The sequence below is a fragment of the Colias philodice genome, chromosome 1 (genome assembly GCF_061535455.1).
Source record: "Colias philodice isolate Cphi_HAF_F1 chromosome 1, ilColPhil1 Martin Lab GWU primary, whole genome shotgun sequence".
In the NCBI taxonomy this organism is placed as follows: Eukaryota; Metazoa; Arthropoda; class Insecta; order Lepidoptera; family Pieridae; genus Colias; species Colias philodice.
Window position 1 is genome coordinate 7411817 of NC_143086.1, and position 22361 is coordinate 7434177.

A 22361-nucleotide genomic window follows, 5' to 3' on the forward strand; every position below is an offset into this window, starting at 1 on the left:
AAGACTCTGAATCAATAAAATTATTTGTCGTTCCAAACACTATATCAATACGTACACATAAAAATAATCCAAGTAATTAAAAAATATATTTGAATAGAACATTTATTATTATTTTAAACTATGTAAAACGCAAAATATATTACAGTCTTAACGTCGGATATAATGTGTAATGCCTTTATAGGGTTATGGGTTATCGCTGTATTAACCTATTGATTGACTTCTTAGGCAAAGCTTTCACTCCATGAGAAATTTATTGTATGGCACAATGGGCGTTTATAATAATTGATTCTTAGAATTAGAATAGACATAAGGGAAACTCTCCTATATGTTAGAACATTGCAAATCTTTGTATCAGATCGAATTGATAAATAATACGTATTAAAAACAAGAAAGAGTTAATTATAAGGCCTGAAGCATCAACATTACAAAGGTTATCAATATTCATAAGGATTATGTTACGCATAAGTGACGGAATAAGCATCAAAATGTATACAGGTAATTAAAAGTGGTGTCTCAGGTGAGAATGTCAATGACCTGTGTGTGTCACGTGTAAAATTACGATTTATTTAGCACATATTTTTTGGCATATAAATTATATATTTTAGTTTATCTGCCATTCCTTGTGTGTCCGGACCCGGTTGCCCCTCACAACACACAAATCTGTTCGTTCATTCTGTAAAGGTAGAATATTTTATACATATTTTATATCTCACCTCCGGGCCCCAAGAATCCCAGCAGGCCGCTCCTCACATAGTGCTCCTCGCCGATTGCTTCACCATCTGCATCCAGCGGTCGAACCCGGAACACCGTGTTGGTGAGCCCGGGCAGCCCCCAGTACCCGGATCCGGTTGCCCCGGACAACACGCAGATCTCGCCCACTTCGTCCGTCTTGCAGAGGTACGCTGGACCCTCCATTTTCACCACCACGATTACGCCTGTTGAAGTTAACTCGAGTAAGTATATTTTTTTGGAAATTTACAGTTTTCTTTTTAAAATGTGACATTAAATTTCATTTTCTTTAATAAATTTAGTACTATGTAAAGTATGTTTCAATATCATAATGTGTTTTAATTAAGTGAAATAAATGCAATCTCCTGAAGGCATTGTTATCTGCATGAAAAAACCGTATTCCTATTTTAAGATTTCAATACACCCTAGTATCACTCGCACGAGCGTAATCACAAAACCTCTCGAGCTCAAATCCATTAAGCCATTTAGTCGATAGAGCGTGCTATTAAGTGACTCGAAGCTCTACAGCTTAAACGTCTAAACCTACGTAATACATAATACACATACACATTATAGCAATGTTATACACATTGTATAAAACGAGTTATTTTTAATTTTTAAATGAAAACTATATACTGGTAACCTATATTTCAATCACCTATAAATAATTATTTCAATTTAAAATCACTATGTTACTTTTATCCTTATAGGCCTATAAAACGCTCCTCACAATGAGCAGCTTTGGGCGGGTAGAGGCGATCACGATAGTGTAAGCGGCGTAAATGTCTATGATCGGCCGTCATTAAAGATTTATAATACCTCAATGGCGGCAAACACCGACCAACTGGGCCAGGCAAGTTGGGCCAACTGCAACGCTGCAGCTGCCCATTGTGAATTTAGCCAATTACACAAAACAGATTCAAAAAAGGAACACAATTTAGACCACTACAATTATTCAAGAATCATACTCACACGACGGCATCACCTGTCCGCAGTCCTGCAGCGTGAGCGACGTGAGCGAGTTCTCCGCGTCGACACGCACGACCCCGTACGACAGGCCCGACATGGACAGCACGCCGCGGCCCGCCGACGAGCCGCCGCGGCCCGCGCGCCGCACGCACACCGACATCGACTCGCTGCTGCACGCGCACGGGCAGATCGCGTCGCCGCGGACACCTGATTTGTAAAACGTGCCAATAAAAAAGAGCGTGTGTTGAGCGCACGTGTCAGAAATGAAACTTTTTGACGTGACAACGTCTTATAATTCGATAGAGCCGGCTGCACGCACGAAAAAACATGACTCATGCGGCGTTATCTCGCTCTGAGGCGTTCCATGTAAGACTTGAAGTGCAAGCGAGAGCGCGGAACGAGCGACAAAGAAGCACAATCGGCCTTAAGACGTTGTCACGTTCAACTATCGTCAGTATCGTAAAAGAAATGGCTATTTAAACAAGTTTGACAATTTGCACAACTCAAGACAGGACGACGTCTGTTGAGTCAGCTAGTTTCTCATAGATGTATGAAAATGAATAAAATGTCCACTGGTTAAAACATTGGACATATAACTGAGAATATTGCAACGGAGGAAATTTCAAAAATATTTGGTTCCAAGAACGTTGTCTGCATGTCATACGTACATGACAATCCCAATGCGCATTTGAATGTACCTTGTTATATTGCATTCAGCATAAAATGTTTGAGTTTGCATTTGAGAACATTGCACCTATGAATTTTTAAAAACGTTCGGTGCTAAGAGACATATTATATACATATAGCAGCTGCAAAAAATGAAAATATTTTATTTCTATGATCTGGCGATATATCAAATAAACTGCAACAATCTTTGTTTCAGAGTGAAATCAAATATTTTTCAAAGTATTTTATAAAAAATAGTTGATCAAATAACTCAAAGTCAAAACAACTTGTGGAAAATAAACTAAAAAAGAAACTTTTCGGTTTTATATTCTATATATTATATGCTACATTTTTATCAATTTTTGCTCGAAACCTTATAATATAAAAATACATACGGGGTAAAATGTTTTCTGTTTCTATTTCAGTAACAAAAATAGAATGTGTAACTCATCTAATTCCTAAAAGAATTCATATATTTGTATATTTAACTACTCGGCGTTGCTTTTTCGTTCCTGAATAATAAATAAGCAGTGATAAATTTTCTACTAAATATACATTAACTTTCATAGTAAGTATTCCAGAATTGAAATGTAATCTTACATTACAGCTACAACACTTTATGAAAGAATGAGTATGTAAAAAAAAGCTTATAAGAATACTAGCGGTCGGCTTCGCCCGTGGTACATATGAAAAATAGATGTTGGCCGATTCTCAGACTTACCCGATATGCACAGAAAATTTCATGAGAATCGGTCCACCCGTTTCGGAGGAGTATGCAGACTAACATTGTGACACGAGAATTTTATATATAAGATAATATTTGATGAGATCATAATAAAGGAGTAAAACTAATTTTCTTCATAAGGGAACATTTTTAATTTCCATAAGAAGCGGACTGAAAATTCAATTTCACATATTATCGTCGTTTATTTTTTATTTTTAATAAAAAATAAGAATCTCGACGCTCCTTCGCTAAGTATTCGCGTCTCACTAGCTGAGCGCTTCTCTGAGAATATATTGGAAATTTAATCTCTAACATGCTGCATATTGAAGAAATCGCTGATATGGCTAGATTAAAAGGGGTTTTAGTTTTTTTTAGTATTTAGATTGCTTTTCAGAATATGTTCAATATTGATTTTAAACTCGATAAAGTACGATTAATAAACAGTTTCATGAAATTTTTGTGGCTGTTAAATGCAATAAAAGATAACGTTAAAAAATTAGCCTTCATTCTGTTGAAAGTAAGAAGTCGTATCGAGAAACTAAATCGGAATTGATAATTCACAAGTACCTAACCCTAAGACCTAACCTTACTATATATTTAGGCAAAAAAACTTAATATTTCCTAACGGTGTCTTACAAATAAACGTTATTTAAAAGTAGATAGTATATTTAGAGCAGGCTCCAAGGAGATGTTCGTTTGCGAAAATAGCGGACCTAAATCTGACTTCTGATATATATTGTATAGGTCCCAGACATCCTATAGACAGATGTTGCCAACCAGTTTTGTGGTCCCCCTGCCCGCACCCCGGTAATTAAATATGGCATACAAAGAAAAAATAAAAATTTCCAAAACATGCCGTGTGGGGTATCAAATGAAAGAGCTTATTGAGTAGATCACGAATATATAGCATACTATATACATTTCTTACACTTTCTCTAAGATTTTTTAGAAAATTTACGAAAATGGTCCATTTTTGAGTTAACTTTAAACCACTATAGATTGAAAACTCATGAATATATTTTTTAAATTATTATTTTTAATAATTAACAATAGTCCATTGTTTATGATTCAATAGTTCGTAATATAATATAAGTGAGCTATGTGGTGGATTTGATGAAAATAACTATATACTATATGAACTTGAAAATATACTCGCCATCTTTGAATGCTCCCCCCACTCCCCCATGCAACTATTTCACTGTACGAAACATTGAATCGTAAACAATGGACTATTGTTAATTATTTAAAATAATAATTTAAAAAATATATTCATGAGTTTTCAATCTATAGTGGTTTAAAGTTAACTCAAAAATGGACCATTTTCGTAAATTTTCTAAAAAATCTTAGAGAAAGTGTAAGAAATGTATATAGTATGCTATATATTCGTAATCTACTCAATAAGCTCTTTCATTTGATACCCCACACGGCATGTTTTGGAAATTTTTATTTTTTTCTTTGTATGCCATATTTAATTACCGGGGTGCGGGCAGGGGGACCACAAAACTGGTTGGCAACATCTGTCTATAGGATGTCTGGGATCTATACAATATATATCAGAAGTCAGATTTAGGTCCGCGATTTTTGCAAACGAAACTCCACTGAGAGTCCGGTCTAATTGTAGTTACCTACATGTTTATTCATGAAGTTGATAGCAACGACTATCATCACAATTAACGCCATGAACAAGCAATGAATAGATAATGACATCATTACATGCAAATTATTTTTTCGCTTCAAGTCTTCTATTCCGTTGTTAAGTGTTTACTATTAAAACTTTAATAAAATTTTAATAACAACGTAATAAGTAAGAAGAACAAAAAATATATACAACTTATTCTAATTGCTCGAAAATGTTTGTTGAGTATTTAGTAATTCCATCCGTAATTAATCTCGTTATTATAAATCTAGTTTTGTTTTTACTTATTCCACATTTTTTTAATTTAAGTCCAAAGATATTTAAAACCATTTAGAAAATTCTTTCATAAATTGAAAGGTACATACATTATTCACCCGACTTTTTCGTGTTCAAATGATAAGTTTGTAACAAGTACCCCAATTGTATTCAAATCTTAAAAGTTAAAATACTGTGTTGCGGAAAACAAGGTATATATAATTATTATTATAACTGTATACAGGGTGTTACGGATTTTGTACGGATGTACAGATTAGTGTATTGATCTTAGGATTAAGTTTCATTACATAACATTGAAATTGTCTGTAACCGCGGAGAGGTATATGCCGATTGCGCGAAATAGAAAAAGAGCGTGTGTGCCTAACAGACGTGTCAGAAGTGAAATTTCTTTGGCAAGATTCAAGATACCAAAATCGTCCTTAGTCCACGACGTGACGGTATTGCCATGACGCGACCTTAAAATTTTACTCTCGACGCGCCTAAATAAGTTTCACTTCTAATTTACATGTAAAGTAACTGCCTACTGAGCCGACGGTCCCGGTTCGATCCCCGGTCAGGGCAAATATCACACAAGATGAACTCAATTATTTGTTCTTGGGTCTGGGTGTTATCTATATATTATGTATTTATTAACACGTTCAAGACGGGGCCCGATTTTGGCTACTTATCGTTGGGCCGGCATAGGGCTTACAAGACCTGTTGTTGAACTTCATTTACGGCCGGCATCAGGTGGAAAGGACCTGTTACACCTTTTGACATTAAAATCAAATGTGTCATCCAGTTGAAGACTTTTTTTAATATTCTTTCTTGAAATGTATTGTTATTGAATCACTGCATAACAACATTAGACCCGTTTTTGAAAAAAATATCATTAAATGATGTTAAATAAGTAGTAAAATTATAGGATCTTATACACCTGATCCCGGCACTAGTGAATACGATTGCTAGTGATGTCAAATGAATCGACTATATAATTAAAAAAAATCAATTTATTTTTACCTCAAAAACAGTATGCGCTTCATTATAACAGTTATGACAATACGAGGGTGAATCAAAAAGTTCTTGGAATCACTATAAAAATGTAAAATCTATTTTCCAAAATTTGTTTTTCTCTTTGTAAAAAATGTTTTTTCTAACTATCAAAAATCTCAACCACGGCTACCATTGCCGCATCATAATCGTAAAATTTTGTTAGATATATAATAATAGATATCAATACAATATTGCAACGTCTAATTATTATGCACATCACTAATTAACTGACCTGTCACCAAGGGCCGGCTATCGGGTTATCAGGCATCGGGTCTTTTAGATCCGATATCCGTCCTGCAAGGACAAAATTTCTTTGCAGGCCGTATCAGGTCTTTAAGATCCGATACAATATTTTTCCTTTTATGGGTACTATTTAGTGGCAGAATACCAGTCAATATATCTGTCACACTCTCACTACAAAAAATCCTAAAGTAAACTACCCCGGCCCATGCGATAGCAATAGAAATCTCCCTCCGGCCCGCGCGAATAGTTCACTTCAGGTGTTTTCGACCCGATGCCGTACTGAACGTGTTAAATATTATATTTATCGTCGCCTAGTTCCCACAACACAAGCCTTAATTGAGCTTACTGTGGGACTAGGTCGATTTGTGTAATAATGTCCTATAATATTTATTTATTTATTTATATATACACCAACCTTTGCTCTGGAACACGGACAGGAACTGGTCGCACGAGGACAGCGACCACGGGTTGGCGCCGTCCGCCACGAGCAGCAAGCGCAGCGAGTTGAGCGATATCTCCTTGTGGTCGCGCGTCGCTAGCAGGCCCCAGTGCAAATCGCGCGACTTCACTATCGCCACTGAAGCCCTAACAAATATCGTGAAACAATTACGTAATGCTTTTACTCCACCCTGTATGTAATGGACCCTCTACACAATCAATGAGCAGCGTTGGGCAAGCATATTCAATCACGATAGTGTCTATGATTGAATAAATTTTAATGATGCCGTCATTGTAGATGTTTATTCATAATCGCAGTATTGGTGGCAAACACCGACTATCATTTGTTAGGCCAACGCTGCCCATTGTGTGGAGGGCCCATAACGTACTATGTAAATAGTCCGTTCGAAGAAAAATTTCGCTTTTCTTTAGAGAAAATATTATGTCTTGTTAAGAGATTTTATTTTGCAATAATTGTGTAGAGCAGTGATCGAACCGAGATCTTTAAGTTTCACAGATCACGGCATATTAGCCTAGTTCTGTATTTGTAACTTATATGGGAAATTAAATGGGAAATTCTATACAACATTAAACCACTATCGAGACTAAATATTATAAAGTGTGATTAATTACAATTTGAAATGCTTTGTATACATTTCAAAGCCGCTAAATGTGGTTTGTCAATTGTCGGGCTTCGTATGAAATATTCTACAAATTTAAGCACTTCATACACTATCAAGTGCTTCCCGCAACATTCATTTATGTGAATTTCATTGAAATACATTCAATGGGTTGAAATTTTAATTTTTAACCAAATCAATCATGGCGGCAATATTTCCGCGTGAAAATGTATCATCAATATTTGGTAAAACAATTAGCAATAATAATAGACATTTCAGATTTTGCCGCAACTGTCGTTTGTATTTTATGCATAATAAATGAATTGCAATATTGACACATCAATCATGTAATTATTCGTTGATGGGAGCTTAAATTATTTGGAAAGTTAAATTGTTGAGAACATAAAAATGTTCCTATTAAATAACAAATTTCTATAATTAATTATATTTTTCAATATGACTTCATCACCACATGACCTCGCGTGACGTCATCAAAATAGACTGCACTTTAACTTTTATTAACTACGCTTAATAATTATTGTTGTATAAAACATATTGCATGCAACCTTCGCAAAATATTTCCCATAAAAACTTTTCATTAGTGTGCTTTCCAGTTAATAACGTAACAACATTCAATTAACACTTCGATTGTGTTTCAGCGGAAAAATACAAAATATTTTATCATTTTCTCTGTACTTTCAATTACGAATATTAATTGTGCATGTAAAATGTTCGTTATATTTAATTTTAATTATGCCATGATTGCACAATTTCCAACAATTATCTTCATACAATTTGAAAATCCATACTTTAATATTATAAATGCGAAAGTAACTCTGTCTGTCTGTCTGTTACTCAATCACGCCTTAACTACTGAACCAATTTGCATGAAATTTGGTATAGAGATATTTTGATACCCGAGAAAGGACATAGGCTACTTTTTTCCCCGGGAAATAGGATAGGTTTTATCCCAGAAATCCCACGGGAACGGGAACTATGCGGGTTTTTCTTAGACTGCGCGGGCGAAGCTGCGGGTGGAAAGCTAGTATTTTATAAAACGTTAATGGACGATTCGAGTTCCCGATACTTGTTTACAAAATTGTACGATAAACATCTGAATTTGTTTAATGATAAGCATTTTCAACGAGAAATGTTCAAATATTTGTAACAGTTTGCCTCCTCCATTGCACCTCACCCCACAAATTTCACAAGCTTAGTAGAATGTGAATACTGAAATTCATACGTGGTAAATACCTTCCCCGGCGCCTGAAGCATGTTCCACGCCTCCGCACAAATCTACCCATACAAGTATTTTTGGTTCGATGGATTCGTCTCCGCATATTACTATAAAAGCTGTAAATTACTTTAGAAAAAAAAAGAAGTCAGTCTATACAACATACCTGTACTTGGTGATCATGTGCATCCAGGACGCGGGGCTGACCTTCATGAGCGCGTACGGTATGAATATCACGTGCATGCCGTTGAGCACGCTCGCCAGCACGGCGTGCCACAGCCCCGTCTCGCGCTTGAAGTCGAGCACGCACACCATGTGCTCGCCCTCCGTGTAGTTGCACGCCACGGACAGCATCCGACAGTGGGCCAGCATTGACGCCCTAAAGTGGATACGTTCATGTACCTACACTATTTTATTGTAAAGCCAACGATACAAGATAAATCTTAATCTTGTATCGTTAAGAAGAAGATTAAGAATATAAACAAACTAATGGGCCCTCTTCACAAAGGACAGTGTTGGGCAAGTAGAGACAATCATGATAGTGAAGAGGGCCTTAATGTCTATGATCGGCCGTAATTGTAGGTGTTTATTCCTAATCGCCGTAATGGCAGCAAACATCGGCGATATTAATTTGTTGTTTGTTGTTAAGAGGGCCCATAAGAATGTAAACTAATATCCATACCAAATGTCCCTAACTTATTTACCTGTACCACGCAACGACAGATGTTAGCTAGGCCTGGGCGACTTTGACTGGAATATTGAATACCAAAGAAGCAGTCAGAATAATCAGGCACTATAGCAGTGTTACTTGGTAATGAACAGACATTTTTTATCTCGTCTCGTTGGGCTCACGATAGATGAAATAAAAATGTCTGATTATTGCCAAGTCTGACGAATATTACTTCTGAATAGTCACTTTTGACGACGAGTACATGTAGGTTACCATGTACATGAATGTAAAAGTTTTATGTTTGATTCCCAAATGATCTTTCATATGACTTACAACATGATCTTTCAAATTACATGATTAGAAATACTTCTGATGAATTCATGGATTTAATAAAATTAGAACATGAATTACAAATTAATAACCTAAACAAGAAAAATAATCACAAATGGTTTTACGTTAACTAATGACTGCAATTATAATTGTCTAATAATTTGGATTGCATTGCCTCCCGACATTTGATATCATATTATGATTTAAATTCGCAATAATTAATCTTAGGTATCTCATATCTGGGAAGTGAACACTCTATTAAATATTAATGTAATACACTATAATACATTATTAAATGTATTTGCATTACAATTAAGAAATAATAAATGTTGAAATGTAATTAAAATTATTACAATTAACTATTTTAATTACACAATAGTTGAAAAATAATCACAATAAAATAACAAAATAAAAATATTCTTAGAGTTATGCCTCTGGTCGTTAATTAACGAAGCTAACGCTTTAAATCTTTATGATAAAAATATCGTTGAAGATTTAAGAATAAAAAAATATTAAATTCTAGTTGCCATAACCGGGTTAATTATACCCAAACATTTACACTACAATTTTATAAATAGAGTAACCTCGGGAGTTGATTGCAAGTAATAAAAATTTTAACGTTCTAAAGTCAATTGCAATGTTATATTCATTTGAATGGATATTTGCGATCAGTGCGAATCTATTAGTATAAAGTACAGCAGCATCGATTGCAAGTAATAGTCTTTTTAATGTCCAAACGACCCGGACAGTCCGCAATCTCCGATATCCGAAAATAAATTGCACGTTAATTTTTCACCCCCGTGACTGTAGTCACATTTCCAATTAAAATACAATTATGAAACGTCCCTATTTTTCCAACGTTTGTTTTTGAAGCGAAACGGTTAAACTTCAAACATCTAGCAAGATTAAAATAGCAGCATAAAAATAATGTTCTAAAAAGTTAAATTGAAAGTTTAAGTTGTCGCCATCGCAACGCTACGCTTTATTAATTTACGACTTTCATAAAAATTCTAGATGCACTCGAAACGTTTTATTTTTTAGCATTTCGAATAATGAGTTATATCCTTACTCTTTTATTAGAACTGTATTTCTGTAATGAAACTCCCTGCTATAGCTTCGGTAACAACAAAACGCTTACAATGCTCGTATTTGAGTTAAGTCTGCGACAATTGTACAACCGACTCCGGTATTATTAATCACAGGGCACAGACTCATTAACTGTTTAGAGCAATAATTACACCGAACGAGAAAGTATTTAAGACAATGTTTTCCTCTTAGAGTAAAAGAATTAAAAGAAGTGTATAGGGTAAAAAGTGTTTAGTTCTCTGCTCTGGTTCACTTTGCGACTACCTATTTTTTTGAGTTCGGTTAAGCGAATAAGCACGTCATACATGATGGTAAATTATAATCTAATTAGTGATACATTGATGTATTTCTTAAAGTTTACTCTTGCTTTCAATAACAGCAAAATTGATAGTAATTTTTAATACAGTAAATTTTGGTATACAGATGAGTGATGAGGTCTAATTTTAAGCTAGATCACCGTGTGCTGCTCAGACTATTCTATTTCTTGAATTCGTTTGCATAAAGCCTGTGCTTTTGTGCCCAACGCCACAAATTATTTGCGTAACAATAACTCAAGTAGTTCAGTAAATTATTTTCGTCTCCATTTGTTTTATTTAAAGACATCAGTCTCATTTTATTGAAGCAACGTGACTTTACAGCGAGTAGGCTTCGTAATAAATGTTCAGGTCGGTTTTAGAATTTTACAATTGCATAGTTAACGACGAGTCAAACTTCATTAAATCAGCTTTAGCGCTTATTGTCCACTGCCAACATGTCGTTGCAACACTTCATGTTATTGTTGGATGAATGCATAATTTAATAACGGAATATTATTTATATACTCAAAAAGTGGTTGTTGATGTCAATCATAAATGAAAATAGAAGTGTGGCGTTGAACATTTTGTGAAACTTCCAAATTGATTTGCTGTCTGAATACTACATTTGATGCGCTCGAAAAAGATTTGCCATTATGAAATCCATTTTCAGTTTATACATTTTAAATAATATGGAACGTGGTTAGAAAAGGTAAAAAAAACTAATTTAGAACTTTAATTTAGCTCGGGCGACGAATTTTATTCAATATTCTCTGGCATCAAATATTATTTTGAACCCACGTAACACAATCTACTTCCATTTTAAAACCATGCAGATTTTTTAGAATTCACTAACGTGAGTCTATAAATATCAAGTTTCATTTATATTCCAAATTCAAAGATGAATCAAAATGTATTTACGAAATTCCATTTACTTTAAAATAGCACTCGTTAAAAAGGAAAACTTGACTGGCTAGACTAAAAACTCTAAAATATTTCATCCATGATACAAGAGGATGTATTCCAAACAGTTATCCAATGAAGAACTCCAATAAAAACGCTTCAGAAAACAATGTTGCAAACAGTTTATGAATCGGCTTAATGAGCAATTGTTCTCTCAACTTTGGCAAAATAGTCTGCATCGGTCAAAAAGAGATCAAATGTGGAGTTCAAATCTATCGGTTTTGCTATTACATTTTGCTAAACGATTTGAAATGCAAATACGATTTGCTCCTTGTTGCAAAAATTGTTTGTTAACATTGAATAATCGAACGATAAATCCGACTGCACCTCGGACGTAAATGTGATAAGAATCGAGCTTCACTGTATCGATATAGAATTGAAATGCACATTTTCGAGAATCCCACGCTTTAGTGGTATAAAGATATTACATATATAGAATTATGGCATCTCTCACGGTATGGTCGTAACTTAGAAAATTTATAGGTCCATCTACTTTATGCAACCAGGGTATTGACTTTTTTAAGCAAAATAAAATAGAAATATTTCACAGTTCAATTTTCAATCGATAGAAACGTAACAAATTGTGTTGTTTATTATTTTACTCTAATTTTTGCAAAAATATGAACAAAACTTGACATGGGCATAATCTGTCCTCCGTTTGATTTGCGACCTGCATTTCGTACTTTCTATTCAAAAAGATCACTTTTCATTTCAAACACAGAAAAGCATGGAAAAATAGATACAATTTTTAATTAATATTTTCTCTCCAAGTATCAAGATCATTATTTCTTTTACGAAATTCACCTTTTTTGTATTTTTTTCAAGATTTTTTTTCTCCTACATCACTCACCTCGTAACAATAACGCCCATGGCCGAGCCGTCCGCGGCGGACGTGTGCTCAATGTGCGCCGGCGTGTCCTCCGCGGGGCGCGGCGGCGGGATCCAGTCGCGCGGCGGCCGCGGCAGCTTCTCAGTCGACACCCAGTGGAGGGACGGCCAGCCACGGAACGAGACCACGTCACCGGACGATGTTTTTGGCAGCCCTGTGCGGGGAGCGACGAGTTACACACAGAAGAAATAAAAGGATGGTTTACGCTATCGTGTCCCGTTCGGGGCTTTTCAAGATGGTACAATCATTGGTACAGCCTGTAAATCGCACAATCAGCGCTGTTTTTTGCAGCATTTTGCTGAGGCTGTGTCTATTTGCCTCATTAAATTTTAAGATAAATTTTGTATATAGTGTGTTTTGGGCAAAAAAAAATATTTTCTTTCTTTTTGTGTTGTCTCTCGATGTTAGCTAGAAGGGCTAATACATCTCAACGCGGACGTGTGGGTGAACGGAAGGTTCGCGATGGTAGCGACATGCGCAAGGGCGTCCCGATGAAGGGGATCACGACCTCGGCTTGAGCTGTCGCTTTCCGTCCGGGACACGATCAAACATTATAATATACTTTTTGTATGATGTAATTCATACCAGTCCAGGCACGGTGTAGCGTTAATCATGCTAAAATAAGTTAGAAAGGAAATAATTCCATTTTTTTTTCTTTTTTTTTATGTTATCAGATAGCAAACGAGCAGACGTGTCGCCTGGTGTTAAGCGATACACGCCGCACATAAACATCCACTCCACTGGGAAATGGATGTGTTGCTGTCCATAAAAAGGAAAGAGAGGGATATCGTAGGAGTTCATATTTGTATAAGAACGTTCGCCTTCTTTCTCAACATTTAATTCCACTAGAAGCAAGAGATCCAATGCGTACGCGCATCACCTATAATGTTAGCTCTTGATTATCATGTTAAAGCAAACGCTGCAGCTGTGCTGAAGGCACTCACAAGCAATTTATTTTCAAATATGAACACGCCTACCCCTGCACTAACCTAACCGCTTTTATCTGTTCTGTAAAACTGGTCCGTTAAAACTAGACAATTTGTAAATACCTTAACATAAACATGTTTTATTATCTCAAAAAAGCATCATTAAAATTATTTGTTTTCTTAATAATTATTTATTATTTACTAATTAATTATTGTTTATTTAGGTCATGTAGTGGGTGGTGAGTTCCAATATCCTGCCACCCCCGACCGACTCTAGGAATTGGCTTATTGTATTTCTTATTAATGTAGGATTGATTGTCACAGCGTGAAGCTAGTTATTTTTCTCTACAAGACACTTGTGATAAACAAGAATCTTTATTGATTCTAACTACTGGAATTCTCTCCTGTAATGTTTTTATTTCTAAAGATACGATACATACATAAAAAAAAAATTGTGCGTTACTAATATAAAATAAGCTTCTCATAAGTGCATATTATGATACCTAGTCGTAACGTACATGATATAACAAAACAATATTTAACAAGATTTATGTGCCCTTCGTTGGGTTCAATCTTCAACAGGAACGGTACAATTTCGTTAGTACCGTAGACAAATATGTAACAGCAAATCAAATTTTTGAAAAATTTGGCGTCTGTAACGAGATTTTTCACAAGACATATTACAGTACACTAGTACATGTGCAAATACAAGTGTACTCCCTATTCAATCAATCTGATGGACGAACATGATTTAATACTGCTATTATATTTCCTTCGTCCAATCATTCAATTGGAAAATATATATTCATTTCATCGTTTGGGGAAACATAATCTTTTTCATAGGGCTTCCAGAACTAATTTCAATTTACCGCTATCAATGAAGCAATTAATTAAGTTTCATTGGAAAACCAATCTGTGGAATACATAAAATCAAATATTAATATTCGACTCAATAAATATGAAAATGTTATCAATAATAACGTAAATAAAAATTTGGTTCGCAACAGATACAAGTTTCAAACCGAATTATTAACACGCAAATTGAGTAAACCATTTCAATTTCAGCACGATTGGTTTAGGTGAACGGTGAAAATGTTACCTGACGCATATTGAAAACGCAATCCAATAACGGCAAACGACTGGTTTCAGTCAACACGGTTTTACGTGAATTTCGCGGAATATGGCTAAAGCTTAAATGAAAATTCTGACAACATTTCACAGCAAAGACTGATTGCATTCACAAGAAATCCAGTTTCACAAACGATACTTCGGAGCTTCAAAACTTATTAAATTTCACTTCAATACGTAGCCGACATCCGCTTAGTTAGTGTAGATGAAATAATTTTTTTATTTTTGCAATAAGATTAAATGAAAACTTTATTGCATCGTTCTTTCAGTTATTCCAATAAAAACAATTATGAAAATGTTTACAGTTGTTAGGACGAGTTTATAGCTATTTGTTTATACCGAAGTATGTTCATTTAATAAATCAGTTACAGGTAAATTAGCTTGGAGAAATTTTTGCGTTTGTAGTAGTGTATGGTCAGCAAATAAAATAAAACAACATTTTATTTTTAGTTTTTATTTTATACAGGGTTACTTGTAAAACACCAGCAACCTCGCAGGACAAGATAGCTAACATCATAAATAACAACATTTGTTCTACGACTTTTGGCATAACGCAATAAATTATTTTTAAATGATTTTTTAAACTTTTATTGTACTCTCCTTACATTTGTAAGTCTATGTTCTATTAATTATCGGATGGACGACGCGACGCCCCCTTCCCCCTCTCGTTCGCTTTTTGTTTACGTAATTTTTGGGAGGCGTAGAGTTTATAATATTCAGACGGAAAATTAAATGAATATTTATTTTTGTATGAAAATAAAATCTAACAAATTATCAAAAGTCGAAATGTTGTTACTTCTGATGTTAGCTATCTTGTCCTGCGAGGTTGCCGGTGTTTTACAAGTAACCCTGTATATATAAGGGATTTTAAATTAAACTATATGTGTTTCTCCTCTGAAAAAGATGAGACTTTATTTTAATATTTGCACATTTAACATACATATAACTTTTACATTAACAATGTTACTAAAATGAAAAATTTACTAACCTGAAAAAGAAACGACATTTAAAGTTTAATTCTTTAGTTTGAGAAGTCAAAGGCTTGCCTCGACCATGTTTTAACACTGGAGCCATATTGAATTAACAATATAAAGTTACAACACTTACACACAAATTAAACACTAGTTATGGCCCTGCCTTCATACAAAACTGCTGAATACGCCGTTCGCACGGGAATAGAATGTGGATGCGATTTCCCTTATAGCATCCAAGCTTACGTCTTTATAATTATTAAACTGTATAAATTCATTCTTTAACTCCGGTCTGCATCGTGCAGACATGGGTGTAAAAGTCTCATTTTAGCTATTAAATGTAGTTTTTAAGTACATCTGAGTTTTCATTTGGGGCCTCCGGCTGCGGGACATGTAATTCACTTCAACAAATATTATAACAATAATAACAAATAATAACAACAATCAACAAATACAAAATTTATCAATTAAACTACGTACATAATAATTATAATTTTTGAATGAAATGTGCTTTATGTTCTAACGCTACCAAACGACTGCACGTGGCACCTGCGGACAGCGTAAACTGGTTTATTCTGGTTTTGTGCGTGTTTCCACTTTCCACTATCAAGTGACGATTTATTTATTTGTTTTGTTTCGTAATTATTATGGTCAAATATTAATTATGAAACAAATTATTATGGACACGATATTTTATTGTTTCACGGTAGTCGCCTTGTCGTTTGCTCAAGGACGTAAAATTGAATGATATATTTTTTTTTATAAAGTCAAAACCATTTTCTTTCAAATAAAAACTTGTTTTTATTGAAAACAAAAGTGTTGCTAGGAATAAGTATAAAGTTAAATAGTAATGTTAGGATATCGAAACATTTTTGTATAGGCCAGAACGATATAGTGGAAACGCGCTCTAAGATCTGAGTAATATACACACCACTACATATGCAAAAATTTCTCCAAGCTAATTTACCTGTACACCTTCATGTACACAATTGATACAAGTTGAGAAAAATTATGAAATCATATCATATCATATCATACATTTTTTTTTGTCCATTTTTTTTATTTTTTCTCGCTCTGATGAAATTCTTAATAACGAAATATCTGAAATACGCTACAAACCTAAGCACCAACTATCTTCAATGTAAGAACTTACCTTTCAAACACGCATCCGAAGTCAACGCGTACTGGATCCCACAGGATCCGAGCAGGAATCCCACTTGCTGGAGCCCCGCATCCCGCCTGGTCAAGGGCACCTCTATGGGCACCGGCACCACCCCTGCTTGGAGGCACCCATAGAACGCGCACATGAAGTTTATCGGATCATTGTTAGGGTACACTAGCGCCACTCTGTCCCCTGGCTTCAGGGTACTGTCCCCTGTTATGGGTCCACCGCTGCTGGACTTCGATGTAAAAGCTTTGTTGAGCAACGCGTACGCGATCTTCAGTGAGCGGCTGAGGAGCTTTCCTGTTGGACGATATTATATTGTACGTCAAGACTGTTTATAAATGACTGCCCTATTATAAGCCAAGACAAGTTCCTGCCAAAACTTTATAACTACTAGTTTTGAGAAACGTAAACTTCGACTAATTAAGAAACTTATTAGCAAACAGTTTTCCTCTTTCAAATAATTAAGTTATAAGAGAAGTGTACACAAAATGTAAACAATGTAATAGGAAACAAGAATTACTCACTGAATTAAAAATAAGCGAAAACGTCTTACACGGTAAATAAGATAAAAAACACAATCAAATTTTAATTGTAGAAATAAGAATATTTTAAGTCAGCTCACCATACGTCAAAGAATTGCTGAGTTTCCCATTCGGATCGAGTACGGTGGCGACATTCGCTTTAAATGAAGCCGTGCCATATCTTTGTAGTGCTGCTTCTAAATTCCTCGGCAACCCAGCCGGTACCACCAGCTGTTCACCGACTGCTGGAGTCATTGTACCACCCTCTGGTTTAGGGGCGTTAGGATCTTTTGGATTTGCCGCGATTTCTAATTCAATATCGTCATCTTCATAAAATTCGGGCAACGGCCTCCTCTTCGGCCGTTTGAGCGTGTTTAGAAGTTGTTGTATCTTGGCTGACACCTTTTAAAAAGTGATGAATTTATTTAGTGTCGCTAATGATTGCACATTAGAAATTAGAATAGAAACACTAAAAAACATTGATAAATACTGAAAACTTTTATACGCTATACTCGATATTAATTAAATTTTCAAAAGTCGCGTTCTGTGAAACGTTGTTTACTTCGTAACTGTTCTACGTTGCATCGATTTTAACATGTTTCGTGTAAATAAAACTTTAATTTCCCATGCTGCGTACAACACGACATACTTTGTGCAGACACGAGGGATACGTATAGGAAAATTTTAAACCGATGCAGAGTCTTATGATACCAGAAAAGGAAATTTATGTGAAATATGTTATTAGGTCCCCGAAGGCTTAAGTCATTTTGTAACCGTTTTGATTTCCCAGAGGTGAGCACACACTCATGATTATGCCAACTTCTACAGCTCGCCTCGAGGTATGATTGCCAGCAACAGTCATAAATCGAATTTATACTTGAGCATAGCTCGTCCCGTCGTATTGAAAAATCTGCAGCTTTTAAAGTGACCACAGAGTACGAAACAATACCTGACGAAAATATGTGGTTGCCATTGCACCAAATATCGTCCGAACATTTAAGCCCAAATAGCAAATTATCTAATATCTAATATATATTATAAAGGCGAAAGTTTGTAAGGATGTATCTATGTATGGATGTTTGTTACTCTTTCACGTAAAAACTACTGAACCGATTACAATGAAATTTAGCACACATATAGAGGGTAACTTGGATTAACACATAGGATAGTTTTTATCCCGGAAATCCCACGGGAACGGGAACTATGCGGGTTTTCCTTTGCAAACGCGGGCGAAGCCGCGGGCGGAAATCTAGTACAAGAATAAAATAATAAATTATAGACAAAAGTGATACTTAATTTTCTATTGAAGTTAAACTTTTTTCATCCCTTAAAAACCTTCTAAAATTTATATTTGTAATTAAAACCATTTACTATATAAAAGTATCCTCAAAGCTCTGTAAAAAAATATACCTCCAAACGAAAACTTCCTACCTTCTCCCAGTGCCCCACAATTAACAAATCAAACACGTATTATTACCTTCCACCGGCCGGTGCCAGTGCCGGTGTCCTCCGGCTGCGAGTAGCACTGCACCCGGTCAGCGACGAGCGCTCCCCCGCGACGGGCTCCCGCGGACGTGTGCGTCACATCAGGTTGGATATCTAACAAATATTACCACTTTTATTGTAACATGTTTTTACAAAGACAACACGAATGTCAATACGAAAGTCAGCTAATTGCCCGACTCATACAGGCTAATGAGCCAGATGTATTTTGTTTTTAATACACACTATTAGCTTTTGATACGTCATTGCGAGAGATTAAGGATATTGATTCGGCTGATTGATTCATCTCGATCATGTTGAATGGGGTTCAAACTATTTTTAATCGTCGATCCCAAATGACTTCCATTTCAGGGACGTTAGGTCAAAAATAAAAATAAAATTATTGTTCAATATAAAGCACCGTGTCAGTAAAACGTATTATTTTATACCTTAAAGTGGCAGGAAAGGGGTTTCGGTTACGACAATATTCCTTTAAAAGCTTCTTCTAAGTCTATTCAATCCCCCGATTACATAGGATCTTAGTATTACAAAGACTGTTCCACACCCAACAATTTTCAGTTAGAAGCACTTTGTTGAATCAAGCTTTACATCACGTCCAGGCGAAGCTGCAATATATTATCATGTATATTGTATAAACAGCTCATGCAGAGAGATTAAGTTTTGAGAAATGGGTGTTAGCGTCAATCTAAAGTTCTCCGTTCAGCAAAGTTGGCCGTGCGGTCGACGAGCAGTTTTTCCATCGTTATCTGATTCAAACTTTCCCTGTACATTCGTTAAATGCGTGAAACCAGCGCGAGCATTTTTATCGCTACCCTTTCATGTTTCTTTGTCGCTTTCCACTATTCTGTTGAAAATTCAATTTACAACTTTCCAGGTATCGGCGATTCATTTATCAACTTGTTGTTTGTCCTCTCTGTTTGCACGTGACGTTTGGCACGTTCATTATTGCTTCAACCGCGTAGGCGGACTATTTAATTTGCAAGGACGGGAATTTGCAAGGACGGGAATGATCGTTGCTAAATGAATATTTGATCTAAAACATTAAATTGCGTAGTTCACTGGAGGAGAGTATATCACACACAGGTCGTAGTTCAAGAGTTTCAGGATTCAATCAGCAACTACTAGGAATATCGAAACTTTCTGAGTGTAGTCTGGAGACTGATATTGACATCTACAAGTGGATCATGGGACCACTGCATTGATGCAATGTGAACCACATTCGATTATGCAAATCGTAGTTTTAGTAAGAAAAACATTGAAAATAAGACAATATATACTGAAAATAATGCAATAATAATAACTGAATGGTCTAACAGGTGTACGCTGAAAAAGCACCAACAATCACGACTCACAAGTGGGCAGGTGCGTGATGTCCGACAGGTCTATGTCCGTCTTCTCCCTGGGCGCGTGCTTCTTGTCGCGCGGGTGGTGAGCCTGCGGCAGCGGGTGCGGGTGCGCGCGGGGGTGCGGCGCGACCAGCCGGCGGGAGGGGGGCGAGCCCAGCTCCGGCGGCGGGGGCAGCTCCGAGTCACCCGCGCACGAGTCTTCGTCCGAGCTTGATGCTGGACAATTTTATAGCGCATCATGAAGATGTCAAGGAAATGTCCACTTTAATCGAATTATAAGAAGATACGTATTTTTAACGTCCCACGTAATTAATAGGTTCGTTGCCGGCATGCAAGATTTAAATAAAAGCGCGAATTGATTAATGAAGGGCCTGTAGAAGCTTAAAATACTTACCATTTTTTTTAAATACAAAAAATACCTGCTTAAAATAAAGTTTCAGTCTTGCAGTTCTACATAAAATTCTCAGATTGAAAAGTCTGCACTTTTCAAGTAAAAAAAAAGTCTTCAACATAACCGCAATAGTAAAAATAAATTTAAACTCACAGAGATCGTGTCTTTCCCTATCAGGGCTCTTCGCCATCATGGAGGTGCGTTTGGATGGCATAGGCAGCGAGGGCTTCGGCCTGTTCTGCATCTCCGCGAGCGCCTGCTGCACCGCCTCCTGTCTTACCTCTGTAAAACCAATCTCAATTAAAACATCTTTCACCCAAAGCAACTCAAAACGCATGCAACTCACACAAAACCATATTATACAAAAAATAACACTGCAATAGGCATGCGTATATACCGTTAAACAACTTTTAAACATAATATTATAAACATGCGCATAAAACTGGTAAGTTGATAAATAATTTATATAATTATGAGCAGTATTTATTATATGATAATTGGTTTAAAAAGCTTACTGAATATGTGGATAGTCACAAACACCTACGGCATGATATGAGATGGAATTAACATAATGAATTTAAGTGTACTTAATAGAACGTATTGTTATCCGACAATTCATGAATATTGAATAGTTATGGTATATGAAATTGCGTATGTGTAACGCGAAGGAAACTTCTGGAACATATTATGCAAATGAAGCGAGTGTAAGTTTGAAGTTCATATAACATTCGGAGGCAACAATTTCCATTTACAACAGGTGTTTACTTGTTCAGTTCTTTGCGGTTGACGAGCATCTTGCGGTCTACAGGATTACATATCGTGATAGTACAGAATATAATACTCAACGTATATTAATTATTATTAAGTATACATAAGATTAACTTGTTTGCTGTTTGCATGAAATATAAAGCTTCCAGTCGCAATAAAGTTATAAAGACAACAGCAACAATATCTATACTTCATATTTATATAATGATTTATCTACATATAAAATATTACGCCAGTATTCAAATTTCAAAGGTTACATTAATTAATTATTAATAGTTTGTTTATTATTTCAAGCAGAAATTTCACGAACCACAAATACCGCACTATCAAAGCGAATACAGGTTCGCAAACAATTCAAAATAAATATCCTGTGTATTGGTTATTTACTAAAAGGTCCGTTAATGCTACAATATTGATCACTAATGACTATCCAGCTATACTGCTGTTGTTTGTTGAATACCAAATGGCCGCCCAATATTGTCGCGTAAAGTGCTCTATATTAATTAAGCACTAGCATCAATTAACCATTCGCTTTTAACTAAAAATGCTACCTATAATGTAGTTAGTGCCCACCTTTGACGTCAAAAGCGACTATATTGAAAGCACAAAAGATAAAATACACCCATAGTACATCGTTTTATTACCTATTATAGACTCAATTTGAAACTTCCCTTTTTGAATGTTTTGAAATTAAATTAAAATATGTTTCATACATGTAACGTTATATCAGTGAGCCAAAAACACCCAAATAGGGTTATGTCTAATTTCATATTATGTATTAGCTAATAAAAGAATATTAAAAAGCAACAGAAAGCCCAATCGGACATCAACAGGTAATTAC

General features: G+C 35.5%; 1 protein-coding gene across 3 annotated transcripts in view; it reads right to left on the reverse strand.

Moving 5' to 3' along the window:
- The window catches only part of DIP2 (disco-interacting protein 2), a 69089-nt gene that overhangs the window by 5733 nt on the left and 40995 nt on the right, over positions 1 to 22361 (reverse strand). For 2 of the 3 annotated variants that reach the window (XM_089713762.1, XM_089713708.1), the window contains 10 exons: positions 20906 to 21034; positions 20368 to 20577; positions 18990 to 19111; positions 17614 to 17914; positions 16977 to 17288; positions 12760 to 12952; positions 8734 to 8946; positions 6691 to 6860; positions 1702 to 1905; positions 714 to 935 (listed from right to left, as the gene is read on the reverse strand). In XM_089713762.1, the coding sequence (XP_089569888.1) occupies positions 714 to 935; positions 1702 to 1905; positions 6691 to 6860; positions 8734 to 8946; positions 12760 to 12952; positions 16977 to 17288; positions 17614 to 17914; positions 18990 to 19111; positions 20368 to 20577; positions 20906 to 21034 (2076 nt within the window). The remainder of the gene's footprint in view (positions 1 to 713; positions 936 to 1701; positions 1906 to 6690; positions 6861 to 8733; positions 8947 to 12759; positions 12953 to 16976; positions 17289 to 17613; positions 17915 to 18989; positions 19112 to 20367; positions 20578 to 20905; positions 21035 to 22361) is intronic. The other variant, XM_089713838.1, reaches the window with a different exon arrangement.